Genomic DNA, 27,531 nt, shown 5'->3' on the forward strand with positions numbered 1-27,531 from the left:
CATTTGTGACCTTTTCTGCTGCTTTTGAGACACGGTTGGATCCCACCCTGAAGCACTACTTGTGTACTAATTACAACTCTAAACAATCACAACACAGTCACTATTGGTCTCTATTATGGATCATTATTCTAATATGTATTCATTATAGAATGTTGTCAGTTATTAAAGAGTATATTTGTTAACTGCACTGTAGAGAGTTGTAGACCTAGATATCTCCAATCCTAAAAGCACACATCAAATATACAATTACAATTTATTTACATATTTACATAGTGTGTGTGTGAGAGAGATAGAGGAGTGTGTGTGCATTTTGTGTTTAATGTTTCCTTGTCAGCCACCCATCTCTGCTTTTCTGCCTTATAAAAAGCTGAGGTCTGGAACTCCCTCCAGGTCTCCTCTCTCTCTCCATTCCTTGGCCTTGGTTGCCTGACGACTCACCCTGAATGTAATTCCTCTGCTCTATCGATCGCTACATAAATTCCTTGTGGAGAAGAAACGTCAGTTTGGCCAGGAACAATGTGGATGGTTAGCCAGGGAACGGCCTTGGTATATAAAAAACATTTTTGCAGGACAATAAACATATCAGCCTGCCACTCCTGGGAACCATGTTAATATAGTTGAAGTCGGAAGTTTACATACACTTAGGTTGGAGTCATTAAAACTAATTTTTCAACCACTCCACAAATGTCTTGTTAACAAACTATAGTTTTGGCAAGTCGGTTAGAACATCTACTTTGTGCATGACACAAGTCATTTTTCCAACAATTGTTTACAGACAGATTATTTCACTTATAACTCACTGTATCACAATTCCAGTGGGTCAGAAGTTTACATACACTAAGTTGACTGTGCCTTTAAAGAGCTTGGAAGACTCCAGAAAATGATGTCATGGCTTTAGAAGCTTCTGATAGGCTAATTGACATCATTTGAATCAATTGGAGGTGTACCTGTGGATGTATTTCAAGGCCTACCTTCAAACTCAGTGTCTCTTTGCTTGACATCATGGGAAAATAAAAAGAAATCAGCCAAGACCTCAGAAAAACATTGTAGATCTCCACAAGCCTGGCTCATCATTGGGAGCATTTTCTAAACGCCTGAAGGTACCACGTTCATCTGTACAAACAAAATGACGAAGGACCCGGTTATAAGTCTTTGTGATCCCCAAATGTCCAGACCACGCCTGGTCATGGGCGAGTGACAGCACCTGCTGTCGGAACGGTGTAGGAACAACCACTTGACACACTTCACTCCAGTCATTAGCGGTGTCATGAGCTGCCCATTTACGCATCAAAACTCCTGCTTCCATAAAGTAGGCAGTCTCTCTAGTTTTAGTTTCCTCAATGGAAATTACCGAAGCAAAACACTTGCGAAGACTGGTGTCTCCTTTTTGACATTCAATCACCTTCTCAGGGGTGACAGACAAAAGAATGTCATGTAGTTGGGGCGCGATTTCGCAGTCCCCTTCCTTAGTTTTTACAGGAGTAAAAACTGTCAGACTTGCAGAAGGAATACTCGGTGCATTGTCTTCTACTTCAACATTCTCAAAAATGGAACTAGCCAAATCCACCACATCTCCAAGCTTGCGAGATTGTGCCCTCGTTAAGACACAAGCAGGAAAAACATGTGGAAATGCTTGAACCAATTTCTCATCTGCAATTTTGATTTCTGGGTTGTCTACTACCTCTAACACAGGAGTAACGTTACCACCAGCAATATCATTCCCTAATAGCAATGTGACTCCTTTTACTGGCAGTGTAGACACTACACCAACACGGAAACGTGATATAAAGTCTGACACTAAGTGGACCCAGTGTAATGGTACAGGTACTGTTTTTGTCTCTATCCCCTGTAATATAACATGCGAGCCACAATACGTTTCAGGAGACCAGGGTAAAGCATCAGTAATAATTACTGACTGCGCCGCCCCGGTGTCTCGTAAGATTTTAATTGGCTTTTGATCAGCTTGTTCTCCAGTTAAGGAAACACAACCGGCAGAAATAAACGGAGCATAAACAGGATCCAGTTTCTCAAATGCTGAATCAATACCTCGGACCAACGGACGAGCCAAAGACTTGACTAAACCCAAACTTTTCCTTTTTGGGGAAGGTGACTGGGACTGTTTCGGTTTATTTTTCAAAACTGGGCAGTCCGCAATCACGTGACCCTTTTGGTGACAGTAAAAACATTCACGGATTTCATGAAAAGACTTGTCAGAGGAAAAACGACCTGAATGAGGCACTGATGACGTAATCAGTCTACCTTCAAAACGAGGTGCACCAAAGACAGTCTTGTGTGTCAAAGCGTACTCATCTGCCAACACTGCTGCCTGGGCCAATGTCACCACTTTCTGTTCATTTAAATGAACTACAATTCTATCAGGGAGGTTGTTTTTAAAATCCTCCAACAGCATCAACTCCCGAATATCAGCAAAGGTGTTAGCTTTGCTGGCTGAACACCATCGATTAAACAGAGACTCTTTGTCCCTAGCAAACTCAAAAAAAGTACGGTGAGAGGGTTTCTTGTGGTTCCTGAAGCGCTGTCTATAAGTTGCAGGCACCAACTCATAAGCCCGCAACACGGTAGTTTTAACTGTATCATAGTGTAAACTGTCTTCCAGGGAGAGAGCAGCTACTACTTCCTGGGCTTTCCCAGACAATTTACATTGCAACAGGAGAGGCCAAACCTCGAGTGGCCAATGCAGCGCAGCGGCCACACGCTCAAACGCAGAGAAATAGGAATCAACTTCCGACTCTCGGAATGTTGGGACTAAAGCTATATTTTTACTTACATCAAAGTGGGCTTGATGCTGAGCAGCTTTTGGAGTCGTACTGGAGCCAGCTTCTATCTCCAGTTGTCGGATCCTCACCTCCTTGTCGGCTTCTATTTTCCTAATTTCAAGATCAAAATGCATTTGTCTCTCTTTATCTTTTTGCTCCATTTCTAACCGGGCCAGCCTCACCTTTAGCCTAGCGGTCCCGTCTGAACGACCTGAAGCAGAAGATAAAGGATCGAATCGAGGCAATGTAAAGGGGATACGAGCAACCCCTTCCTCCGCCCTGTCCTCCGACTTGGCATCAGAAGGTCTACCCGTCTCCTCTCCTTGCAATGAGAGAATTCTTTCTCTCACTAACCCCTCCCTGACTAGCACCAAAAGCTCAGCCTTTAGGGCTTTCTCAGGGATAACAAATCCATAATGGTCAGCTATAGCTATAAGGTCTACTTTTCGAAACCTCACCAAACAATCAATAGAGGGCGCATCAATGAACTTGGAGATGGCTGAGGCAGCCATCTTGTACACAGCAATTTACTGAACACACAAACTAAACAAGTCATCCAAACTCACAACCTACCATCACACCTCAATCACTAACCACAGAGAGCTCAGTGCAGCAGGGTCCGGTGGGTTAAATAATATCCCGGATGAGCCCCCATTATGTTACGCACGCCTCTGAGAAGAGGGAACGCAACTCCCTGCTATAACTCAACTCTCTGAAGTGCAAGAGGTATGAACTGTAGGTGCGAGCAAGGATGACACAAAAGCAGATTTTACCGTTTACTTGGATTTATTTTCTTACACGGTAATATGGGGAAAAGGGGCTGGACGGAACCAAAGCAAAGAAAGTAAATATCAAAGTTCCCCCTCTCCTATCTAACCTGCCTACCCACTTAACTTACCTAACTTAGCACCGTCTGGTGCCCTAACCAAAATACAGGGGGTGGTCCGCCCAGGTCTTACCTAGTGTGCCTAGACAGTAAATATACTACGGGTATATGTATGCCCACGGGCCTCTTGCATAAGCACTCCCAAAGTGCCTTCTCCTTCCCCCCTGGGAACAAATGAAACAGAGTAATTATTAATGATTTCACAAACACAGGACATAGAAAAACTGCTACCAACAACAACAGTACATACCACACTTTCTGATACACAACCCACACTATATCACAATCTAATTTTTCTCTCTCTCAATCTCCAAATCTCTACTCCTTATCTCAACTCTCTCCTCTCTCTACTCTCTCTACTCTAATCTCTAATTTCTCTCGATCTTTCCAAAATATTAAATTCTCTCTCTGATCTCCAAATCTCTCCTCTCTCTTGGGGCAGAACACTGGCTTTTATCTTCAGGTGGCAATGGTGATTAGTGTCAGCTGCTTCTTGACAAGGGGGCGGGGTCAGCTCCAATCACCAATTAGCCTGGGGTTGACCAATCAGCTGGTTGGGGAGTACTTCAGGAAGCCATCTCCTGAAACACACACTCAAATACAAAACAGAACACAGAAACTGGGGAACGTAACAAATAGTACACAAGTATAAACACCATGGGACCACACAGCCGTCATACCGCTCAGGAAGGAGACATGTTCTGTCTCTTAAGAGATGAACGTACTTTGGTGCGAAACGTGCAAATCAATCCCAGAACAACAGCAAAGGTTAAAAAAAGTATCTATATCCACAGTAAAACGAGTCCCATTACAACATAACCTGAAAGGGCGCTCAGCAAGGAAGAAGCCACTGCTCCAAAACCGCCATAAAAAAAGCCAGACTACGGTTTGCAACTGCACATGGAGACAAAGATTGTACTTTTTGGAGAAATGTCCTCTGGTCTGATGAAACAAAAATGGAACTGTTTGGCATAATGACCATCGTTATGTTTGGAGGAAAAAGGGGGAGGTTTGCAAGCCGAAGAACACCATTCCAACCGTTAAGCACGGGGTGGCAGCATCATGTTGTGGGAGTGCTTTGCAGCAGGAGGGACTGGTGCACTTCACAAAATAGATGGTATCAAGAGGTAGGAAAATGATGTGGATATATTGAAACAACATCTCAAGACATCAGTCAGGAAGTTAAAGCTTGGTCACAAATGGGTCTTCCAAATGGACAGTGACCCCAAGCATACTTCCAAAGTTGTGGCAAAATGGCTTAAGGACAAAGTCAAGGTATTGGAGTGGCCATCACAAAGCCTTGACCTCAATCCCATAGAAAATGTGTGGGCAGAACTGAAAAAGCGTGTGCGAGCAAGGACGCCTACAAACCTGACTGAGTTACACCAGCTCTGTCAGGAGGAATGGGCCAAAATTCACCCAACTTACTGTGGGAAGCTTGTGGAAGGCTACTAATTTTTGCTAGGATTAAATGTTAGGAATTGTGAAAAACTGAGTTTAAATGTATTTGGCTAAGGTGCATGTAAACTTCCGACTTCAACTGTATGTGAGCGCTGTTGGGGCCGTGTTACAGCTCCAGATGACAAAACCTGCACACACTCCCAGAGGGTTGCAGGTCTGCCGACTTCCTTTTGGTCACACATTTCAATCAGAGAAATATCCAATAAACCAAAGACGTTGCTTTGTCTGTGAATGTACATAATTGCACAAAATATTCAAGTAAAATGGAGCAAACATAAAAAAATAAGTAGTTATATTTTGATTTACATTGACAGAGAAAGAGAGCGAGCGAGAGAGAGACAGAGTGTGTGTGTCAAGGTTGTGTTTTATTTTTTCTTGTCAGACACCCATCTCTACTTTGTCAGTCTGCATGCACTTCCGGGTCAGGCTGTCAGGGGCAGTGGTGGAGTGCAAGGCAGATCTGAAAGAGAGATGCACAAAGTGACAGTACGTATACCGCCCAACAGCATGTCTGTGTGTGAGCATGTCTGTTGGTGTGAGTGAGCATGTCTGTTGGTGTGAGTGAGCATGTCTGTTGGTGTGAGTGAGCATGTCTGTTGGTGTGAGTGAGCATGTCTGTTGGTGTGAGTGAGCATGTATGTTGGTGTGAGTGAGAATGTCTGTTGGTGTGAGTGAGCATGTCTGTTGGTGTGAGTGAGCATGTCTGTTGGTGTGAGTGAGCAGGTCTGTTGGTGTGAGTGAGCATGTCTGTTGGTGTGAGTGAGCATGTCTGTTGGTGTGAGTGAGCATGTCTGTTGGTGTAAGTGAGCGTATGTGTATGTAATATAATTCTGAATGACCTGTATCCATCTGGGAATCCTCCAGTGTCTCCCGTCACGGCCAGTGTAGTGGGAACTGGTGCAGCCGGTAAATGAAATACCACAGCAGAGGACTGCTGGCAGGGTGGGTGGCAGATCTAAAAGAGAGGCACAATTTTATTGACTGACAATGATAACATAACTAAACAGAGTGAATGAGTGTAAGATTCAATCAGATCAAGTCTTAACAGGTAATATCCGACATCCGCATAGCTGATGTTTTGGCGGAGTCGGAGGTGTAACTGCGTTGGAGCCGTCAAACAGGTGAGCAACTACTCTTGTGATCATTGTCCCGAAGCCACACGGTCCCACTCGCGTTAGATGTTGAGAAGGAGAACGTATAAGCTCAAATTGAAAAACATTAAACGAAATTAGGATTTCTATCATTTTAATGGAGGGGTAGATCCCATCTCACATTCCAGTGTTCTGACTTAGAAACAAGGCTGCATGGGATACCTGTTAATGCCACTCTGTATAGCAGGTGCAGGGCAGACGCTGCAGCTGTGAGGGCTGTAGTTGAGCGAATAGGGGTATAAGATCTAAAAGAGAGGGGCACAATGTTCTTAAGCGGAAATAATTATTCAACAAAACAGAATGAGTGATTGAGTGTGTGTGTGTGATAATTACCTGGACCACATCACACTGCTTCAGGTCCACAAGCCTCTGGAAGTTCCATTGTGGCTCTCCAGGCCTGGAACAGCTCAGTGGAGACACAGTTAACTGTCACCTGTCTAGCCTGCTTGGCAGATCTGAAAAATAGGCATTATTTTAATGACAAAGACTTGTCTACACACTAACCTAAATTAAGTGTTTTTGTTCATATCGGGCAAGCACGCAGTAGACTTCATTTTCCCAACTGCTCATTGTACTTACCCTGGCAATCTGTGGTGTGTGTCTCTGTGTTATTGTGACTCAGAAGTGTGTCAACTTGACCACATCCTTGTAGTAGGACATTGAGTGATTACCTTTGGAAACAATTGCTATCAACAGTGAACAGTAAAAAGGATATCAAACATTCAGATTTGGTTTGATAAATAGGCTAAATCATGAGAAGTTACAAACGTCTTCCTAGGTCCCTTCCTTTCTAAGGAGTTTTTGCTAGCCACTGTGCTTCCACACCTGCATTGCTTGCTCTTTGGGGCTTTAGGTTTGGGAATGGAGGACCTAGAGAACTGTAATATTTACAATAATGAGCGCCTACATTTATGAATGAAATGAGCTGTGTATCTAACCTGATTAAGAAATGCTGATATGTGTATTTTCTTTGGAGAACCTGCCACTGAACCACACAATTCTATCTAGTGAGAGTGCACACAACCTTTAACTTATTTTACCAGCTTAACAATAACATACTTCTTTCAAGGGAGACCTGGCATAGAGTGCAGAGCTCTCAAGTAAACGACATATCCAAAGCAGCTGCTATGGTATGGATTCTTTTAGATCTGTGTGTATTGTGGTTCATTGTTAGATACTACTGCACGGCTGGAGCTAGGAAAACAAGCATTTCGCTACACCCGCAATAACATCTGCTAAATATGTGTATGCGACCAATACAATTTGATTTGATTTCCCTCGTCTTATTCCACATTTTTGTTGTGTTACAGCCTGACTTATCTCACCCGTCTACACACAATACCCCATAATTTCAAAGTGAAAACATGTTTGTAGACATTTTTGCAAATGTATTGAAAATGAAGTACAGATATACATACGTAGTCACACCCCTGAGTCAATACATGTTAGAATTCCCTTTGGCAGTGATTACAGTTGTACATCTTTCTGGGTAAGTCTCCAAGAGCTTTCCAAACCTGGATTGTGCAACGTTTGTCAATTATTATTTTCACATTTCTTACAGCTCTATCAAAATGGTTGTTACACATGGCGAGACATGTCTTGCCATAGATTTTCAAGTAGATTTACAGTACAAGTCAAAAGATTGGACACACCTACTCATTCAAGGGTTTTCTTTAATTTTACTATTTCCTACATTGTAGAATAATAGTGAAGACATCAAAACTATGAAATGTTGAGTTGTGCAATATTCCCTGGGTAGTAAGCGTAGTGTTGTAGTGGTGGGCCTAACACTGCTGGACTGAAGATAGTGGCTGTGTGTTTACTGTTCACCCACAGAAACATTGACACTGATCTGAGGAAGTGAGGACTGGAGTTCTGAGGAATTGGATCTAAATCAAATAGAGCTATTTTCACAGAGAAGCTAAAGTGAAACCAAAGACAATGCAACAGTAAACATGTCGTCTCCCATGAATGACAACTACAATTGATGACATGTATGATTAGATTCTGTGAAACAAGGACTGGAGTTCTAAGGAATTGTGACTATGGCATGAGGCCAGGTATCAGCAGGTAGCCTAGTCAAGCCAGACGTGTATAGCCACAACAGACATTTTGGTGACCTTTTCTGCTGCTTTTGAGACACGGTTGGATCCCACCCTGAAGCACTACTTGTGTACTAATTACAACTCTAAACAATCACAACACAGTCACTATTGGTCTCTATTATGGATCATTATTCTAATATGTATTCATTATAGAATGTTGTCAGTTATTAAAGAGTATATTTGTTAACTGCACTGTAGAGAGTTGTAGACCTAGATATCTCCAATCCTAAAAGCACACATCAAATATACAATTACAGTTTATTTACATATTTACATAGTGTGTGTGAGAGAGATAGGAGAGTGTGTGTGTGTATTTTGTGTTTAATGTTTCCTTGTCAGCCACCCATCTCTGCTTTTCTGCCTTATAAAAAGCTGAGGTCTGGAACTCCCTCCAGGTCACCTCTCTCTCCATTCCTTGGCCTTGGTTGCCTGATGACTCACCCTGAATGTAATTACTCTGCTCTATCGATCACTACATAAATTCATTGTGGAGAAGAAACGTCAGTTTGTCCAGGAACTATCTGGCCAGCTGGACTTAGATATCTGGCTGGCCTGCGGGACCTAGCTACTTGGCCGTACCTAGCTGCCTTTCTGCCCGGCAGGCAGGACCTAGCAATCTGGCCAGCTGGCCAGACATAGCTGTCATGTTTTCTATTCATCGTAACTAATGATGTTGTGTACAGTGTGAAATAGATTTGGTGTTGTTATTCCACTGCATTCTTTCTCAGAGATGTTTCTCTACAAAATAAATATGTTCAACACATTGTTCTTGACTCTGTATCATCAATGCCTTCCAGTTGTCTTGTTCAAGACATTGAAAATGGTTTTTATTACCAATGAGTTGTGCAATATTCCCTGGGTAGTAAGCGTAGTGTTGTAGTGGTGGGCCTAACACTGCTGGACTGAAGATAGTGTCTGTGTGTTTACTGTTCACCCACAGAAACATTGACACTGATCTGAGGAAGTGAGGACTGGAGTTCTGAGGATTGGATCTAAGGGTGATTCTGCAACTTCAGGCACTTTGACCGTGCAAACTTTCAGAAATTAAAACTTATTCAAACACCATTTTAGCAGTATTGTACTTGTCTTTGATTTGTCTAGAAACTATATCTGATAATGGCTGCGATCATACTATTCAGGAATTTATATATTCTAGTCATTTTTCCCAGACAGTCATAGACAAATGTAATTTCCATCACGTCATTAAACATCCATTTTAGTTGAAAATGAAATATCATACAATTGATTTATAACGGATTTCTTATACATTTGTACATGAACTTGTATTGAATATTATTCAAAGTGATTTTTAAGGTTTTCCTAATAGTAATAATTCAACATGACGCCTGAATGTATAAACTTGCCTTGATGACAACTGAAAACATTTATTTTTCATGAAAAATAAGATGTTTCCACCCAACCTTTTTGTGAGATTATGATAACCATTAAATTTCCATATCTAAAACAAATAAATGTATGTAAATTATACACTGCTCAAAAAAATAAAGGGAACACTTAAACAACACAATGTAACTCCAAGTCAATCACACTTCTGTGAAATCAAACTGTCCACTTAGGAAGCAACACTGATTGACAATACATTTCACATGCTGTTGTGCAAATGGAATAGACAAAAGGTGGAAATTATAGGCAATTAGCAAGACACCCCCCACAAAAAAGTGATTCTGCAGGTGGTGACCACAGACCACTTCTCAGTTCCTATGCTTCCTGTCTGATGTTTTGGTCACTTTTGAATGCTGGCGGTGCTCTCACTCTAGTGGTAGCATGAGACGGAGTCTACAACCCACACAAGTGGCTCAGGTAGTGCAGTTCATCCAGGATGACACATCAATGCGAGCTGTGGCAAAAGGGTTTGCTGTGTCCGTCAGCGTAGTGTCCAGAGCATGGAGGCACTACCAGGAGACAGGCCAGTACATCAGGAGACGTGGAGGAGGCCGTAGGAGGGTAACAACCCAGCAGCAGGACCGCTACCTCCGCCTTTGTGCAAGGAGGTGCACTGCCAGAGCCCTGCAAAATGACCTCCAGCAGGCCTGAGCTGGTGTAACTCAGTCAGGTTTGTAGGCCTCCTTGTTCGCATACACTTTTTCAGTTCTGCCCACACATTTTCTATGGGATTGAGGTCAAGGCTTTGTGATGGCCACTCCAATACCTTGACTTTGTCCTTAAGCCATTTTGCCACAACTTTGGAAGTATGCTTGGGGTCACTGTCCATTTGGAAGACCCATTTGTGACCAAGCTTTAACTTCCTGACTGATGTCTTGAGATGTTGTTTCAATATATCCACATCATTTTCCTACCTCTTGATGCCATCTATTTTGTGAAGTGCACCAGTCCCTCCTGCAGCAAAGCACTCCCACAACATGATGCTGCCACCCCGTGCTTCACGGTTGGAATGGTGTTCTTCGGCTTGCAAACCTCCCCCTTTTTCCTCCAAACATAACGATGGTCATTATGCCAAACAGTTCCATTTTTGTTTCATCAGACCAGAGGACATTTCTCCAAAAAGTACAATCTTTGTCTCCATGTGCAGTTGCAAACCGTAGTCTGGCTTTTTTATGGCGGTTTTGGAGCAGTGGCTTCTTCCTTGCTGAGCGCCCTTTCAGGTTATGTTGATATAAGACTCGTTGTACTGTGGATATAGATACTTTTGTACCGGTTTCCTCCAGTATCTTCACAAGGTCCTTTGCTGTTGTTCTGGGATTTATTTGCACGTTTCGCACCAAAGTACGTTCATCTCTTAGGAAACAGAACACGACTCCTTCCTGAGCGGTATGACGGCTGTGTGGTCCCATGGTGTTTATACTTGCATACTATTGTTTGTACAGATGAACGTGGTACCTTCAGGCGTTTGGAAATTGCTCCCAATGATGAACCAGACTTGTGGAGGTCCATAATGTTTTTCCTGAGGTCTTGGCTGATTTCCTTTGATTTCCCCATGATGTCAAGCAAAGAGGCACAGAGTTTGAAGGTAGACCTTGAAATACATCCACAGGTACACCTCCAATTGACTCAAATGATGTCAATTATCCCATCAGAAGCTTCTAAAGCCATGACATGGTTGGGGCCAACACGACTCATGGTTTTCACAAAAGCACCACTCTCAGCGTGAACGTCTTGCACGATACCAGGGTAAACGTCCTGATCATACTCCACCACACACCACTGGATAAACAGAGCTGTTTTCAGTGAAGCTAAAGTGAAATCAAAGACAATGCAACAGTAAACATGTCGTCTCCCATGATTGACAACTACAATTGCTGAAGTGTAAGATTAGGTTCTCTGTAAGACGTGTGGCATGTCAGAGTTGGCAAGAGCACAAGCAGATCTACCTGTCACGCCCTGGCCTTAGTATTCTTTGTTTTCTTTATTATTTTTAGTTAGGTCAGGGTGTGACATGGGGAATGTTTGTGTGTTTTGTCTAGTTGAGGGTGTGTGTATTGTTTAGGGGGTTTTGTAGTAGGTATGGGGTAGTGTTCAGTGTAGGTGTTTAGGAAAGTCTATGGTTGCCTGATTTGGTTCTCAATCAGAGACAGCTGTTTATTGTTGTCTCTGATTGGGAGCCATGTTTAAGGCAGCCATAGGCTTTAGGTGTTTGTGGGTAATTGTCTATGTGTAGTGTTTGTGTCAGCACTATTTGTCTTTATAGCTTCACGGTCGTTGGTTCTTCTTCTAAATAAAGAGAAGATGTATTTTTCACACGCTGCGCCTTGGTCCACTCTCTCTCAGCGAGACGATCGTGACACTACCGTTTCTGCTGTACTGTACCTATGATAAAATAAAGTAGGCAGGCCTCTCCACATACTCTCCTCGGTATTACTCCACACCAGTTTGACAGCTATACATAACATTCCTGAGAAAGGATGTTGACAATGTGTCCATCATCCCCCAATCACTCAGTGGTGCCAACTTGTAACGACTGGTACTTTACCCTTGACTGAACTCTCAAATCTCCATTGTCATGTTCCCTAGCAAAAGGTAAAATTACATGTTTTTGTTATCTCAAGATAATGTGTTGTCAAAGGAGACACAGCTACCGATGGAAAATAAACTCATGGCTGACAATGATCTAAGGAAACGAGGTCTGGAGTTCTAAGGAATGGTATCTAGATGAAACGGCAAAAAAGAAACAAAACAACTTTGGTTGATGACGTGAGATGAATTTGTCAAACAAGTAATGAAGTTGTAAAGAATTGTGACTAGGACATGGCAGGTATCGACAGGTAGCCTAGCGGTTAGAGAAGCCAGCAACCGGAGGTTTGCCAGGTCAAATCCCGGGTCTTAAGGGGAAAATCATGCAGGAAGTTAGCTGGCAACGGGAGGGTTGCAGGTATCACATCCTAGATGCCATCGCCTGCCGTTGCGCCCTTGAACAAGGCACTTAACCCCCACAATTGCGCCGTAGTATGGCAGCCCCCTTCTCCAACCTGTATGTGTACCTTTTTGTCTTTCAGAGGAGTTGGGATAAAGTGCAAGTCACATTTCCGTTGGACCTTGTACCTGTACAATTGGACAAATGAAGTAATGTTAATGTGAGATTAAGGTCTGTGAAACCACAACACAGAAAATAATGTTTTATAAGACTGGTTTATTTTTCCAATGACAATGGTACAGACAACATGGAAGCATAGAGAGGAGGAAGGAGAAAGAGGGGTTCTGACGTTATGGACACCACCAGGGAGGGAGGGAGGGAGCAAGGTAACAGTACCAAATGGAGTAAAAGATATCGTATCAAAACATCATATTTTTTTTATATATATATTTATATAGGACTAATAATTATCTTTTAACTATGCAAAGCAAGGAATGCCCTTTTTATTTTTTTAAGCCTCGATTTCTACTAAGAGACAACTTTATTTAAAAAAGACACAGGATGGACACGCGCTGGGCGGGGCTTTAGGGGCCTGTGATCCTGTCCAATGTGGAGTCGAGTCTCAGTGTGGCACGATTGGGCATGTCCAGGGGTCAGAGTGCACGTGTGGACCAGCCTCAGCGGGAGAACGTCTTGCCCCTGAAAACAGACATAAAAAACAATTAGCCAGAAATCAATGAAAGAGTCTTGCCACACAGACACTTTATTGGCAGCTCGCTCTAAAGCCTATTCTACAGAGGGCTTGGCATTACTGCTTCTAGGTGTTATTCCGTCAATGTTTTAAAGGAAAACCCTCTCGCCACAAGGTCCAAGGTAGGCTCCTCGCTGGCGCTGACTAGGTGACAAAGTTGTTGAAATGTTGCAGTTGAAAGATATAGTTGACAGCTGAATGCAGATACAGTGCCTTCAGAAAGTATCTATACCCCTCAACTTATTCCACATTTGTTGTGTTACAGCCTGAATTCAAAATATACCCTCCCCCCCCCCCATCTACACACAAGACCCCATAATGTCAAAGTAAAAGCATGCTTATTTTACAAATGTTTGCAAATTTATTGAAAATGAAATACATGGGGCCTTCCGAGTGGCGCAGTGGTCTAAGGCACTGCATCGCATTTTTAGAAGCGTCACTACAGACCCAGGTTCGATCCCAGGCTGTGTTACAACCGGCCGTGACTTGGAGTCCCAAAGGGCGGCACACAATTGGCGCAGTGCTGGCTGGGTAAGGGGAGGGTTTGGCCGGGGGAGCTTTACTTGGCTCATTGCGCTCTATAGCGACTCCTTGTGGCGGCCCGGGCACCTGCAGGCTGACTGTCAGTTAAACAGTGTTTCCTCCAACACATTGGTGCAGCTGGCTTCCGGGTAAAGCGGGCAGGTGTTAAGAAGCGCGGTTTGGCGGGTCATGTTTCGGAGGACGCATGACTCGGCCTACGCCTCTCCCGAGCCCGTTGGTGAGAAAAGGGGGGTAAAATAAAGAAAAAACATATATACAGTACCAGTCAAAAGTTGGGACACCTACTCATTCCAGTTTTTTAATAAATTGTACTATTTTCTACATTGTAGAATAATAGTGAAGACATCAAAACTATGAAATAACACATATGGAATCATGTAGTAACCAAAAAGAAAAAAAAGTATTAAAATATCAAGATATTTTATATTGGAGATTCTTCAAAGGAGCCACCATTTGCCTTGATGACAGCTTTGCACACGCTTGGCATTCTCTCAACCAGCTTCATGAGGTAGTCACCTGGAATGATTTTCAATTAATAGGTGTGCCTTGTTAAAAGTTCATTTGTTGAATTTCTTTCTTTCTTATTAACCCTCCTGCTCGAATTGGACCGATTTACAAATTCTCTCTGAAAAATGTTGTTCATTTAACCTGATACTCATAAGGTTCCATGACTTTGTCCACACAGGGCATCTGAACACACAAAATACTTGTTGATGATTTTCATAGCATTTTGGGTGTTTAATTTAGCTTTGTACACCTATGGTGTTTCCCAGTCAAAAATGACCAGTCATTAGAAATGAATGGGTGAGACTACACCCTGTTCCTGGAGAACTATCATCCTATAGGTCATCTCTCCAACCCTGTTCCCGGAGAACTATCATCCTATAGGTCCTCTCTCCAACCCTGTTCCTGGAGAACTATCATCCTATAGGTTCTCTCTCCAACCCTGTTCCTTGAGAACTATCATCCTATAGGTCCTCTCTCCAACCCTGTTCCTGGAGAACTATCATCCTATAGGTCCTCTCTCCAACCCTGTTCCTGGAGAACTATCATCCTATAGGTCCTCTCTCCAACCCTGTTCCTGGAGAACTACCATCCTATAGGTTCACTCCAACCCTGTTTCTGGAGAACTACCATCCTATAGGTTCACTCCAACCCTGTTTCTGGAGAACTACCATCCTATAGGTTCACTATAACCCTGTTTCTGGAGAACTACCATCCCAGCGCTCCATACATTTTTTATTGATCTCCAGTATTTACTACAACTAGTCAAATTTATTCCAGACATCCAACTTCCCTTTTACCTCCTGCGCAACCAGTAAACATTCCCGTTTCGAGTTTGTCATGTCCTCTGCATCCATTTTGCTGTCACGTGTGTTATGGTGTTCAGAGTATGTTAGAACCAATTTATTGATGTGATTATGATATGCTATAGGTCAGGCCCTATTGGTCACGTGCATGCGAAGCATACATGTGTCACGTAAAGAGAGCAAGGTTTGAGGGAATAAGCAACATACACACTGTTGATGTGTGGTGGTCGCTGCAGTAGAGAGGAGAGAGAGAGAGACAAAGGATGTTCATCACAGTCGCTCAATGTATTTTCTTTTTAACACAGCAAGTCTAAACCCGGCACAATCAAATCAAATGCGGTCGGACTCCCTCTAGTCATTTGTCTTAATTATTTAATCAAACAGTTCGCTTAAAGCATCAGACAAGCTCAGTATATATAGTTGATTTGATTAAAATACATTCGATGCGTCTATATGGAAAAATATGTTTAAAAATGTTGACCAATAGATTGGTCGAAAGAACAGACGACTCTTGGTCAACACACAAAAGGTCAGCACATATGGCCTTCGTGCAGGAGTAAAAAAAATACAGACACCACACCTTCCAACTAAATGTTGACCCAACTATTTCAACTACGGCTGACTAAATCCCAGATAGTGAAACAAGAGTTCACCTCTGCTTCCTTCCACCCAGAGCTCCCTGAGGAACACTGCCATACAATTCCCCAGTCACAGTTAAATATTCATATTTAGACCAGGGCTCTTCTGTTTCAGACAGAGAGGGGGAGTGCTGGTCAGATCCACAGATCCCACACAGAAATAGGGACCAAACTGAGTGTGAGAGTGAGTGGGGGCAGCTTGTAAAAATTCCGCCTGAGCCCACTTCAAACAGCGCTGCTAGTGTCAAAGCAGTTCTAATAGTACACACACAATGAACTAACAAACACACAACTGTTGAAACAAGACCGCCCTCACAAACACAGTAGCCTACAGACACAAGAACATTACAGGAGGGTTCTAAGGAATCTATTCTTTTATCAGCTTCTAAGGACTCTTCAATCCATTCATTTATCAGCTGTGGTTTGGGGCGAAGGCTGCAACTTGGTACCAGAGATGTAGAGAGAGTACACACTTCCACCCTGGCTCTCTCTCCCCATCTGACTGCTGTTCACCACACAGGCGCCGATGCGTGTGTGTTCGGTGTTGGTATTTAATTAAGAAAGGAATGTCGAGGTGGGCGAGGGATGTGAAAACATTTCACACAAAATAAAATAAAGCATTATCAGGGACAATAAGATCTGGGGACATGGTGAAAGTAGCCAGTGTGCTTCAATAAATGATAACAGATTAACTGATCTCTTTGAGAACAGGCTGCACTCACAGCCACACAGCTCCAGCAGGGTGAATTTCCCATATGACTTGTTTTTAAGGACAGAAGTGTCCTACTGGCAGCGCTGCTAGCTAGAGTCAACGTTAGGTCACCCACATCCCAGTGAACCCAATGGCTGACAGTGGAATAAGCCAGACCTGGATACAAATAGTACGTTGATTTTTTCAAATACTTTGAGCGTTTTGTTCGAGCAATGGCTGGAGTGCCAGGTGGGCGGGGCTTGCACTTTTGGGACTATTCCATTAGTTCCAGGCAAGCTCAATCAAGCACAGTCTAGGTATGGGACCATATTCTAAAAGCATCTGAGAGTAGGTGTGCTGATCTAGGATACCCTCCCACATAAACATGTAATACTATCCATAGTGAGCTAAAAGGCTAAACTGATCCTAGATCAGTATTCCAACACTGGAGTGAGCAGCAGCAGTAACTTACGACATGGTCTTCATCTCCTTCTTCTCAGCGTCGGGTCGAGCCCTGTTCAACACCTTGAGGAAGTCAGAAGTCTTTGCCCTCATACGTGTGTGGATGTAGGCCTGGAAGTGGGGGTGGGGGGTGACAGAGACATACCTTAATACACACCTACTGGACCAACAGCTCACTGACACAAACACACTAACTGACCTCAACTCATACCAAGCAGGAATCTGAAAAGCACATATTTACACGGCCGTAACCTTTTACGATGGAAAGCCCATCAGATACCTTTATGATCACAGATTGCAGGGTTTTACCATGCTAGTGCCGGTAAAGTAGGGCAGGCAAAGCAGGGCCCTAGTTAGGGCAGGTAAAGTTATTCCCTCAACCCTTGCTTAATCTATGTCCAGAAAACTGTTCCTTTACATGTTAGTGCAGGTATGGTAGGGCCCTAGTAAGGGCAATAGTCAGTGCTCATCTTGGAGCACTATATTGGGTAGTGCAGGTATAGTAGTGTCCTAGTTAGGGCAGAGCAGAAGCTGGGACTAATAGGGTTCTAGTTAGTATACTAGTTAGGGAAGTCACCTTGGAGCACTTTATGTGGTAGTGCAGGTAGTCCCTGAAGGTGTGGATGAGGTTGATGGTGTTGTCTCTGGCGTTGGCATTGGTGTGACGTGGGAACAGGACTGAGAGGACAGGAGAAATAACACACATTAACACAAAGACATTGGAATTAGGCTGATGACTGACCTGATATTCAAGCTAATGTTTGTTTATGATCATCCACGGACTACTTTCTATCATGTCACTAGCGTTGGAAAACTGACTACTTTCTATCATGTCACTAGCGTTGGAAAACTGACTAATTAATTGCATGTCTAGTTTAAGTTAAAAAATATATATTTAACGGTTACACAATTCAGCTCTAAGCACTATATTGTACAGTGCACCCATGTAATTCCCAGGAAGGCCCAAAATCCCATTTAGAAGTTTCCAGGAATCAGAATGGAATAAGCAGAAAATCCAGAATCCTCCAACCAGGAATTCTGGAAAAGCTGGGAATGGTTGGTACAGACCGAAGGTGATGTAGCCGATGTTGTCTCCAACGGCGGCGTCAGTGTCCTTCAGCTCCAGGGGCGGCTCCCGGTGGCTGAACAGAACCTGGGGGGCAGTGTGACTGGCTCGCCGACCCTCCTTAAACTCCTACACACAGAGAGAGAGCAACACAGACAGACAGTGAGACACATACAGAGAGCGACACACACACTAAGGTTGTCCATGACAAATACCTGATAGAGAGCAAATGAGATATTTCATAAATCATTTGCACAGACATGGAGGTGATGGGGTTTCTTCATTACTGTAGTGAACTACCTTTAGGCAACAGTGCAAAGATACTTAGGCACCCTTTCTCCTTTTCACAACCACATGGACAACTACATCCTGTATTGTAATTACATCATCTTGTACCGTACATAGTGCTGCCAAGCTCATTTTAAACATGTGAGAGGCGGTTCCTGTTAAGGGTAATGAAAACTTGAGTAGGGATGCACGATATATCAGTGAACATATCGGAATCGGACGATATTATCTAAAAATGCCAACATCGACCCGATATTTCTAGTTTAATGCCGATGTGCAATACCGATGTGCAATACCGATGTCAAAGCTGACGTGCATACCTATAACGTAGGTACATGATGTAATGACGCCACGTAAAATTTTGCGCTACACAGCATTCCAAACTTAGCCCACAATGTCTGCTGTGTGGATAGAGCAGTCATTTGAAAGAGTAAGAACATTTCAGCGAGACAACTCAAAGGCCAAATCCATTAACGCCAAGATAATAACATTTGTTGTCCTTGACAACCGTTCTCTGTCGTGGGTGATGTTGGCTTTCGCCGATTTTTCCAGATGTTGCCCTACCGGAGTTACACAGTAATAGCGTCACAGCTATTAGCTTCACGACACACATTTGGACCAGCGATATCAGCCCCATGAGCATGCAGAGTCTGACAGCACAGTGGGTCGACGAGGATTCCGTACTGAGGAAAGTCGTATTTCATCCTCATGAATGTGCTGGTTGTCATACCGCTGCTGCCGTTTCAATGGCATTTGAGAACATGTTTGAAACATGGAAACATGAACACACTAGCTAGCGCCATTCAAAACTACTGACTGGAGAAATAAGCTGATCAACTACAGCCGGGATGCCCTCTGTCATGGCATTGAAACGCCTGCTCAACAAAACTGCCCACAGGCTGTGAACGAGCGAGCCGGTGACATTCTCTTTACTGTGTCGCCACAATGCTCGATGCTATGTACAAGGACCGCTACCTCGATGCAGACAAGAGACAGGGTTTACGTGAAATGTTATACACAGCTGGACAAGATGGAAACAGATACAGTGCGCACCGAGGAAGAGAGGCCACGGACAGACAGAGCTGAAACTTCACCGCTTGACATGTATGATGAAATCCTGGTTGAGACTGAAACGACTGAACAACGAAACAGCACAGCAAGTAAGTGAAATAAATGAGTTGATTGTGTCACTGGTAATGGGGACATAAGTACATGCCAACAAAATACCTTTTTTTTGGTCAGTGTGGTGACCTTTATTTAACTAGGCAAGTCAGTTAAGAACAAATTGTTATTTACAATGACGGCCAAACTCGGACGACGCTGGGCCAATTGTACGGCGCTCTATGGGACTCCCATAACGGCCAGATGTGATACAGCCTGGATTCGAACCAAGGACTGTAGTGACGCCTCCTGCACTGAGATACATTGCCTTAGACCGCTGCATCCATGTGTGTGTTAAATAGTTAACTGTACTAGAATGCTTAAAAGGCCACTAAAATGTTAAATATCTGTATCGGGTTTTCTTGGCAAGGAAAATATTGGATATCGGTCAAAAATGTTATATCGGTGCATTACTACTTGAGAGAGAAATATTGTTTTACCTGCATGAACACTTTCCCAAGGATGACATCATCGTCGTCTTTGAACACTGTGCTGAACACCACCGTCACTCTGTCCTTCTTGGCCTCCAGATACCTGAGGACAAACACAGAAACATGTCAACAGCCAGTAGTCACCTCGGTGACATGGAATACTGGCAGTAAAAAAAAAGGTTTCTTGGATTTAAAAATATATACAGTACCAGTCAAAGGTTTAGACACCTAATCATTCAAGGGTTTTTATTTTTACTTTTACATTGTAGAATAATAGTGAAGACATCAAAAATATTAAATAACACATATGGAATCATGTAGTAAGCAAAAAAAGTTAAACAAATCAAAATATATTTTATATTGGAGATTCTTCAAAGTAGCCACACTTTGCCTTGACAGCTTGCACAGGCTTGGCATTCTCTCAACCAGCTTCATTAGGTAGTCACCTGGAATGCATTTCAATTAACAGGTGTGCCTCGTTAAAAGTTCCTTTGTGGAATTTCTTTCTTTCTTAATGCTTTTGAGCCAATCGGTTGTGTTGTGACATGGTAGGGGTGGTATACAGAAGATAGCCCTATTTGGTAAAAGACCAAGTCCATATTATGGCAAGAACAGCTCAAATAAGCAAAGAGAAATGACAGTCCATAATTTCTTAAAGACATGAAAGTCAGTCAATACAGACATTTAAAAACTTTGAACGTTTCTTCAAGTGCAGTCGCAAAACTATCAAGCGCTATGATGAAACTGGCTCTCATGAAGACCACCACAGGAAAGGAAGACCCAGAGTTACCTCTGCTGCAGAGGATAAGTTCATTAGAGTTACCAGCCTCAGATTGCAGCCAAAATAAATGCGTCGGCGTTCAAGTAAGAGACACATTTCAACGTCAACTGTTCATAGGAGACTGCGTGAAATCAGGCCTTCGTGGTTGAATTGCTGTAAAGAAACCAACTAAAGGACACCAATAAGAAGAGACTTGCTTGGGCCAAGAAACACGAGCAATAGACTGACCTTCATGTCTTAAAGTAATGATGGACTGCCATTTCTCTTTGCTTATTTGAGCTGTTCTTGCCAAATATGTACATCTTTGGTATATCCACCCCACCCACTACCTTGTTACAACACAACTGATTGGCTCAAATGCATTATGGAATGAAATTCCACAAATTAACTTAAGGTACACCTGTTAATTGAAATGGATTCCAGGTGACTACCTCATGAAGCTGGTTCACAGAATGCCAAGTGTGCAGAGCTGTCATCAAGGCAAAGGGTGGCTATTTGAAGAATCTCAAATATAACATTTGTTTAACACTTTTTTGGTTACTACACGATTCCATAGGTGCTTTTCCATTGTTTTGATGTCTTCACTATTATTCTACAATGTAGAATATAGTAAAAATAGAGAAAAACCCTTGAATGAGTAGGTGTTTTTAAAACTTTATTCCTTATGATTTATTTTAGACTGTTTTGCCATTTATGAATGTGTTATTCAATGTGTTTTTATGGGCTATAGCAGTAAAGGCAAAATTTTATATTTCAACAAGTAATTATTTTGATACCTACAGGGGTCCTAAAATTCCAAATCAAATAGCTAAATGATCCATGTCATTACCACCTTAAAACAATTCCATATGTTTTAGTAGAACCCCCCCCCACCCAAAGCCTCAGACTTTTAGTGGTCAACAACAAATAGCATCCTTGCTTTTGTCTATGTTACTTCTATACATTTTCATCCAGGCAGTGCAGCGGCCACCTACATGGACTCGTCGTCTCTGTAGTGGACCACGGCCCTCGTCTCTCCCTCCTTGCCCTCCTCCTGGAACTTGAAGTACTTCTCAAACACAGAGGCGAAGCAGTTCCTCTTCAGCATGCCCGCCTGGTGGATCACTTCCTCCTTGTTGGCCGGGACCGCATCCAGGTCAAAGATCAGGGACACATTGTAGCCTAGGAGACAGCCAATCACAGACAAGATCAGCTATTGTTCGATATAATTATTAAAATCGCTAGAAAACTTCTTAGTAAGAGGTATACTAACTACGACATGGTGTCGATCGTGTGTCAATCTCTGAAGGGAATGGGGGTCAAAACCGGCCTATAGTAAATTACAATAAATACTAATAAAACCCAAACTCTGCATTGACTTTCCAACAAAGTAAACTATTAAGCAAAAAAAATGAACGTGTTGGCCTAAATGCAAAGTGTTAGCCCTGGTGCCAACCAAAGACAGCGTATCACCCAGTAAACACTATCTATATGTAACAGTATAACTTTAGTCCGTCCCCTCGCCCCGACCCGGGGGTGAACCAGGGACCCTCTGCACACATCAACAACAGTTACCCACGAAGCATCGTTACCCATCGCTCCACAAAAGCCGTGGCCCTTGCAGAGCAAGGGGAACCACTACTTCAAGGTCTCAAAGCGAGTGACGTCACCGATTGAAACGCTATTAGCGCGCACCACCGCTAACAATTTCATATCGGTTACATATAGTTTCAATCATGGAGGAGGATGTGGGTGCATGGTGTTATTTTAATTGAATGTGTCTAAACTTCAGGCTGTGGGCAAAACTAAAGCAGGAAAACAAGAAGCAGTTGTTTATTTTTTACATTTGAGTCATTTATAGTGATGGACAACCACATAGTACATTTTTCCTAAATGAAGTAGCTAACTATGACTGAGATGCACTATCAGCGAAGTCAGTGGTAGTAATATAAGTCTGGGTGTTGGACCTCCATAAGGGATTGGCTATATGACGCGCTGTAGATAATTCTCTGAGCAGTTGGAGTCATTTATATGGTGACAGTGGTAACTTACATAGGGAGTGGACCGTAGTTACATAATACTTACACGCTTCGGGTGAAACCAGGAAGTTCCCATAGACCCGCTTCAGCAGCTGAAAGGAGGGAGGGATTTGGTGTGTTATTAGGGACAGTAACAGAGATCACAAAAGGCACCGACAGAGTCCAACACCAGCTATGCAACATCAGAGAGCTAGAGTGGACTGGTAGGGGTGGATGTCTCAGTGTAGATAATGGTAAGGGGAGATCATAAGCCTTCCCCTAAAACAGCGGTTACCTGTCAACGTGGAATCACTGGAATGTAGCCCATGTTCTGAACAAAAAAGGCAATAATATGCAAATCCAGCATACAAATGTCAAAACAGAGGAGATTACATAACTTCTATTATAATAAGCTGTACTGCAACTCAGTTTCCTTTACAGTAAAACTGCACCATTGTGACACAGTATTTATGTATTGTGTAAATCTATTATGTAACATGTAAAGTGGAACATTTCTACACGAAAATGTGTTTTGTTGTGGGTTAGTGAAGAAAAGTGACAATGTGTACCAACATTGAGTGACTGAAAAGGACAAGGCTTGATTAGCTGAGCATGTTCTCACAAGGCCACTTTGTTTTTGCAGTAGTTAAACTAGCTTTCTAAACCACTACAATGAAGAACGGAGCTGGAAGTAGGAAACAAGGCAATGAAGGCAGACATTCATGTTCTATGGTCAGGTGACAGGACTGGGACATGATCTGGTTCTTTAAAAACACACCACTGTGCAGCAAGTGATATAGGTGTTCCTTTCCACATGATCTTAAAGTGCTCGACAGGTAAAAGCAATACTGTTAAAACCTATCCAGTCCTTTGATCCAGTAGTGCTCGCAGAGAGTAAGAAAACAAGGAGTGGAAGACTACAGGAAAAGCAGTCATGGTGTTCATTAGGCTACATTTAGCTGTCTCAGTCAGCACTTCCTCCGTATAGGGTGAGTCAGAAACCACTTCCTGTTTCTATAAGAAACCACTGCTGCTGCTTTCTTCCATACATGGTGAAGATGTACAAAGCCCTGACATCCTGCTTTACAGACATTTCTCCTTTTTCACATAAAATGAAACATCTACTCTGACGCACATTTTAAACTACAATTGAAGCTATGATGAGTGCCATGGGTTCGTTTTTGTCACGATCGTCGTAATCCTCCTCGTCTGAGGAGGAGCAAGGATCAGACCAATATGCAGCATGGTATGTATCCATATTTATTTGAATACTTCTTTGACACGAACAAAAACAATAAACAAAACGAAACCAACGACGCTACAGTCCTGAACATGTGAACCTATAAAAACAAAGAACGCAACGAACAGGAACAAACTATACAAAAACAACAAACGACCGTGAAGCTACAAAACGGAAGTGCAGACACAAGCAGCTAACGTAAAGACATAGACAATCACCCACAAACTACCTAATGACTATGGCTGCCTAAATATGGCTCCCAATCAGAGAGAACTATAGACAGCTGTCTCTAATTGAGAACCAATCTAGGCAACCATAGACATACAAACACCTAGACTGAACACTGCCCCATAAACATACAAAAAACCCTAGACAATACAAAACACATACATCCCCCATGTCACACCCTGACCTAACTAAAATAATAAAGAAAACAAAGATAAGGCCAGGGTGTGACAGTTTTCAAGCATTACATTTTTGTAATTTAGCAGACGCTCTTATACAGAGCAACTTACAGTAGTGAATGCATACATTTATCCTTAAAAAAAAAAAAATATATATATATATATATATATATATATATATATATATATATATATATATATATATATATATATATATATATATATATATATATATACACTGCTCAAAAAAAAATATATATATATGTGACTCGTTTCAGGACACTGTATGTCGCACGTCACTACTTCACAGGACCGCCATTTGAACGTAAACCTTTTTTTATTTATTTTTTATAAATCAAAATGTATTTTTTTGCAAGAAATGCATTCTGGAAGAATGCCTTAATAACAAACTTGTATGTCATATGTAAAAACAAATAAAGTTGTTAAATTACGAGCCTAGTCGATTTAGTCATGGAAAGATACAGCATCCTTCCTGCTAGCAATGATTGCCTGAGAAAATGAGTGGGCTGGACATGCTGCGAGACGAGTTCGGATTGGTCTGCCATATAGTACGCTTCTGTCTATAATATGAGCGTGTGAGTATGTGTAGGTAATCCTTTTTAATGCTGATAAAAAAAAGAAAAGCTATCAGGTAGTAGAACTGCATAAGTGTTGCTCTCCTTTCTGGAGAACTGAGTTGTGAAATCAGTGGAATTAGAGTCTGATAGCTAAGGAAAAACTTTGGGCATTTGATTGCAAATATGCAGGGGGAGTCCAAAAGTTAAATCTTTGGTTATTTAGTACATAGCCTCACATGTGAATCATTAAATAGATGGGTGGGGCTAAAGCTTAAAAAGGTGCGAATGATGCTGAATGGGTGTAGATAAAGAAGAGCTCTCCAGTAGGTACCAAAAAATTCAAGGGCCATTTCCTCAAAAGTGAGGTTACATGTTTATCAACTTTCAAAGCAGAATTACTTTCCCAATGTTCCTCATCTGTAGTGTATGATATACAATTTTCTAGCGCTGAGTCTCTACCTTGATCCAATGTAAAAAACACAATTTCTAATTTTGCTACATAAGACCAAATCGAGCCGGTCGGTCACATATACTGGTCCCCCGTGGGAATCGAACCCACAACCCTGGCGTTGCAAGCGCCATGCTCTACCAACTGAGCTACACGGGACATTTCTGTAGATTGAATGAAGGGCAAGGGAGGTACAGATGCTGGTGTGTGTGTGTCACCTCATCAGCTCCGTGCTCCTGCAGCTCCTTGTAGAACTTGAGGGAGATGCTGACCATCAGCTTGGTCTTGTCCCCATCGGGGTTGGAGATGTGGTAGAGGACACCATCGAAATCTACAGTTCAGAGAAAAGCCATCAGTTACAAACAAGCACCCACCTGGACAACTCACTCCTGAAGTTAAAACTGCATGGTACTGCGTGGAAACATTAACCACTAGTCCTTAACTCACCTGCAAATGTCACCTCCACTGCCTCTGGTTTTGTCCTACAAATAGAGAGGATTATATGTCAAATATGTATGAAACTGAATGCATGATAATATAACAAATTCAGACATGTTTTGTTGAGTAGGCTTAACTATAGACAACGCTTAATTTGCTGCCAGTATAATACTATTCTGCAGTAGCAGTTACCATGTTGGCATATTCGTGTAAAACCATTTTGTTTTTCGTGCAACTTGCAATTATATTTCAAGAAACCACTCCTTGAGGTTTAGAAGTTGTCTATAAGTGTAGTTCCTCTCCCCAGAGAGTTGCACTGACAAGACCCAACTTGGGGATGCTGGAATGCGGAAGAGGCCAACAATGCGATGGCTTATATAGTGCTAGCAGCTATCTAGTCTGATTATTCTCTATTCATTTCCTGAAATTGAACGACTCTAGCTAATACAAGGTTAACCCATAACGATACGTTCTCTTTCTCAATTCAAAGCAAACTAGTTAGCTACTATACCATGAACTAGAAAAGCAGATTCCCTTGTATTGCGTTGATTAGCATAGCAGCCAGTGATAGGTATAGTTAGCTAGCTAACAAACACGGCTGGACATATTTTATGTGAAAGCCACCATCATCATAATTGAAAAATTGTCAGTTCATTGGGACAATAAATGAGGGGATGCCGACAAGCACACGTAAGCTAGAGTTCGCTTAGCGTTACCCCCTTATTGGGGCTAGACAGTTATCAGATAGGCTTCCCCTGCCCAGCTAGTCTAGCTAGCCAAAGCTAACCAGTGACAGACACACCCCAGTGTTCCGGGTAAGAGATGTAGAGGCGCGTGCCACTTTATTCAGTTAAATCAGAATATTACTGTACGTGTCAAATCTATAGTCCCTGTTCTGTCAATTCCACTAGCCGCACATTTTCCATCCATCATTCATTGTCGACCAAATAATACTGGCCAGACATTAAGATACGGCTACTGTTAGCTATTCGGAAGCTAGCAAGCTAGTCTGGAACAATGATTTCTCACCCATTGGATGCGCCGTCAAATTTCAACGTCAGCGTCTCTTCTATAATCCGGTTGTTGATTTCTAGCAGAATCATTGCAGCGGACTGGAAAATACGTTTATATCGAAATTGAAAACTTGTTTTAGATCCTTAGGCTTCTTTGTGTCAAATTCTGCAAATGTTTCTTCCCTGACAGACCGCTGTCGGCTCTTCCGCTTATTTCATTCCGGACCCCAAAGCAAGGTTGCTCACAGCACTGCCTGTAAGATTGTGGCTGATATTGGTCTAGATATAAAATGTGCACACTAATTGCTTCAATTTTTATTATAAACTGGGTGGTTCGAGCCCTGAATGCTGTTTGGCTGAAAGCCGTGGTATATCAGACCGTATACAACGATTATAACAAAACATTTATTTTTAATGCTCTAATGACATTGGTAACCAGTTTATAATAGCAATAAGGCACCTCGGGGGTTTGTGGTATATGGCCAATATACCACAGCTAAGGGCTGTATCCAGAAACTCCACGTTGCATCGTGCATAAGAACATCCATATACCACACCTCCTCGGGCCTATTGCTTAAATA

General features: G+C 42.4%; 1 protein-coding gene across 1 annotated transcript; it reads right to left on the minus strand.

The window, feature by feature from the left end:
* Positions 1 to 12,966: 12,966 nt before the first annotated feature.
* Positions 12,967 to 27,221, minus strand: LOC129847367 (actin-related protein 2/3 complex subunit 2-B). The gene is made up of 10 exons (XM_055915138.1): positions 26,967 to 27,221; positions 25,947 to 25,981; positions 25,718 to 25,830; positions 22,897 to 22,942; positions 21,807 to 21,993; positions 20,061 to 20,154; positions 18,174 to 18,300; positions 17,683 to 17,783; positions 17,116 to 17,216; positions 12,967 to 13,409 (listed from the first exon to the last, which is right to left on the minus strand). Exons 1-10 carry the CDS (start codon positions 27,038 to 27,040, stop codon positions 13,388 to 13,390), a joined length of 900 nt encoding a protein of 299 aa, XP_055771113.1. The 5' UTR covers positions 27,041 to 27,221; the 3' UTR covers positions 12,967 to 13,387.
* Between the last annotated feature and the right edge of the window lie 310 nt (positions 27,222 to 27,531).

Source organism: Salvelinus fontinalis, unplaced genomic scaffold (assembly GCF_029448725.1).
Source record: "Salvelinus fontinalis isolate EN_2023a unplaced genomic scaffold, ASM2944872v1 scaffold_0802, whole genome shotgun sequence".
In the NCBI taxonomy this organism is placed as follows: Eukaryota; Metazoa; Chordata; class Actinopteri; order Salmoniformes; family Salmonidae; genus Salvelinus; species Salvelinus fontinalis.

Excerpts from the sequence above, each read along its gene's own strand:
- LOC129847367 (XM_055915138.1), bottom strand. The coding sequence starts at position 27,040 with ATGATTCTGCTAGAAATCAACAACCGGATTATAGAAGAGACGCTGACG. Across the intron at positions 22,943-25,717 it reads AGGAGCACGGAGCTGATGAG|CTGCTGAAGCGGGTCTATGG; the intron begins GTGACACACACA and ends CCCTCCTTTCAG. Across the intron at positions 21,994-22,896 it reads CCTGGTTTCACCCGAAGCGT|GCTACAATGTGTCCCTGATC; the intron begins GTAAGTATTATG and ends GCTGTCTCCTAG.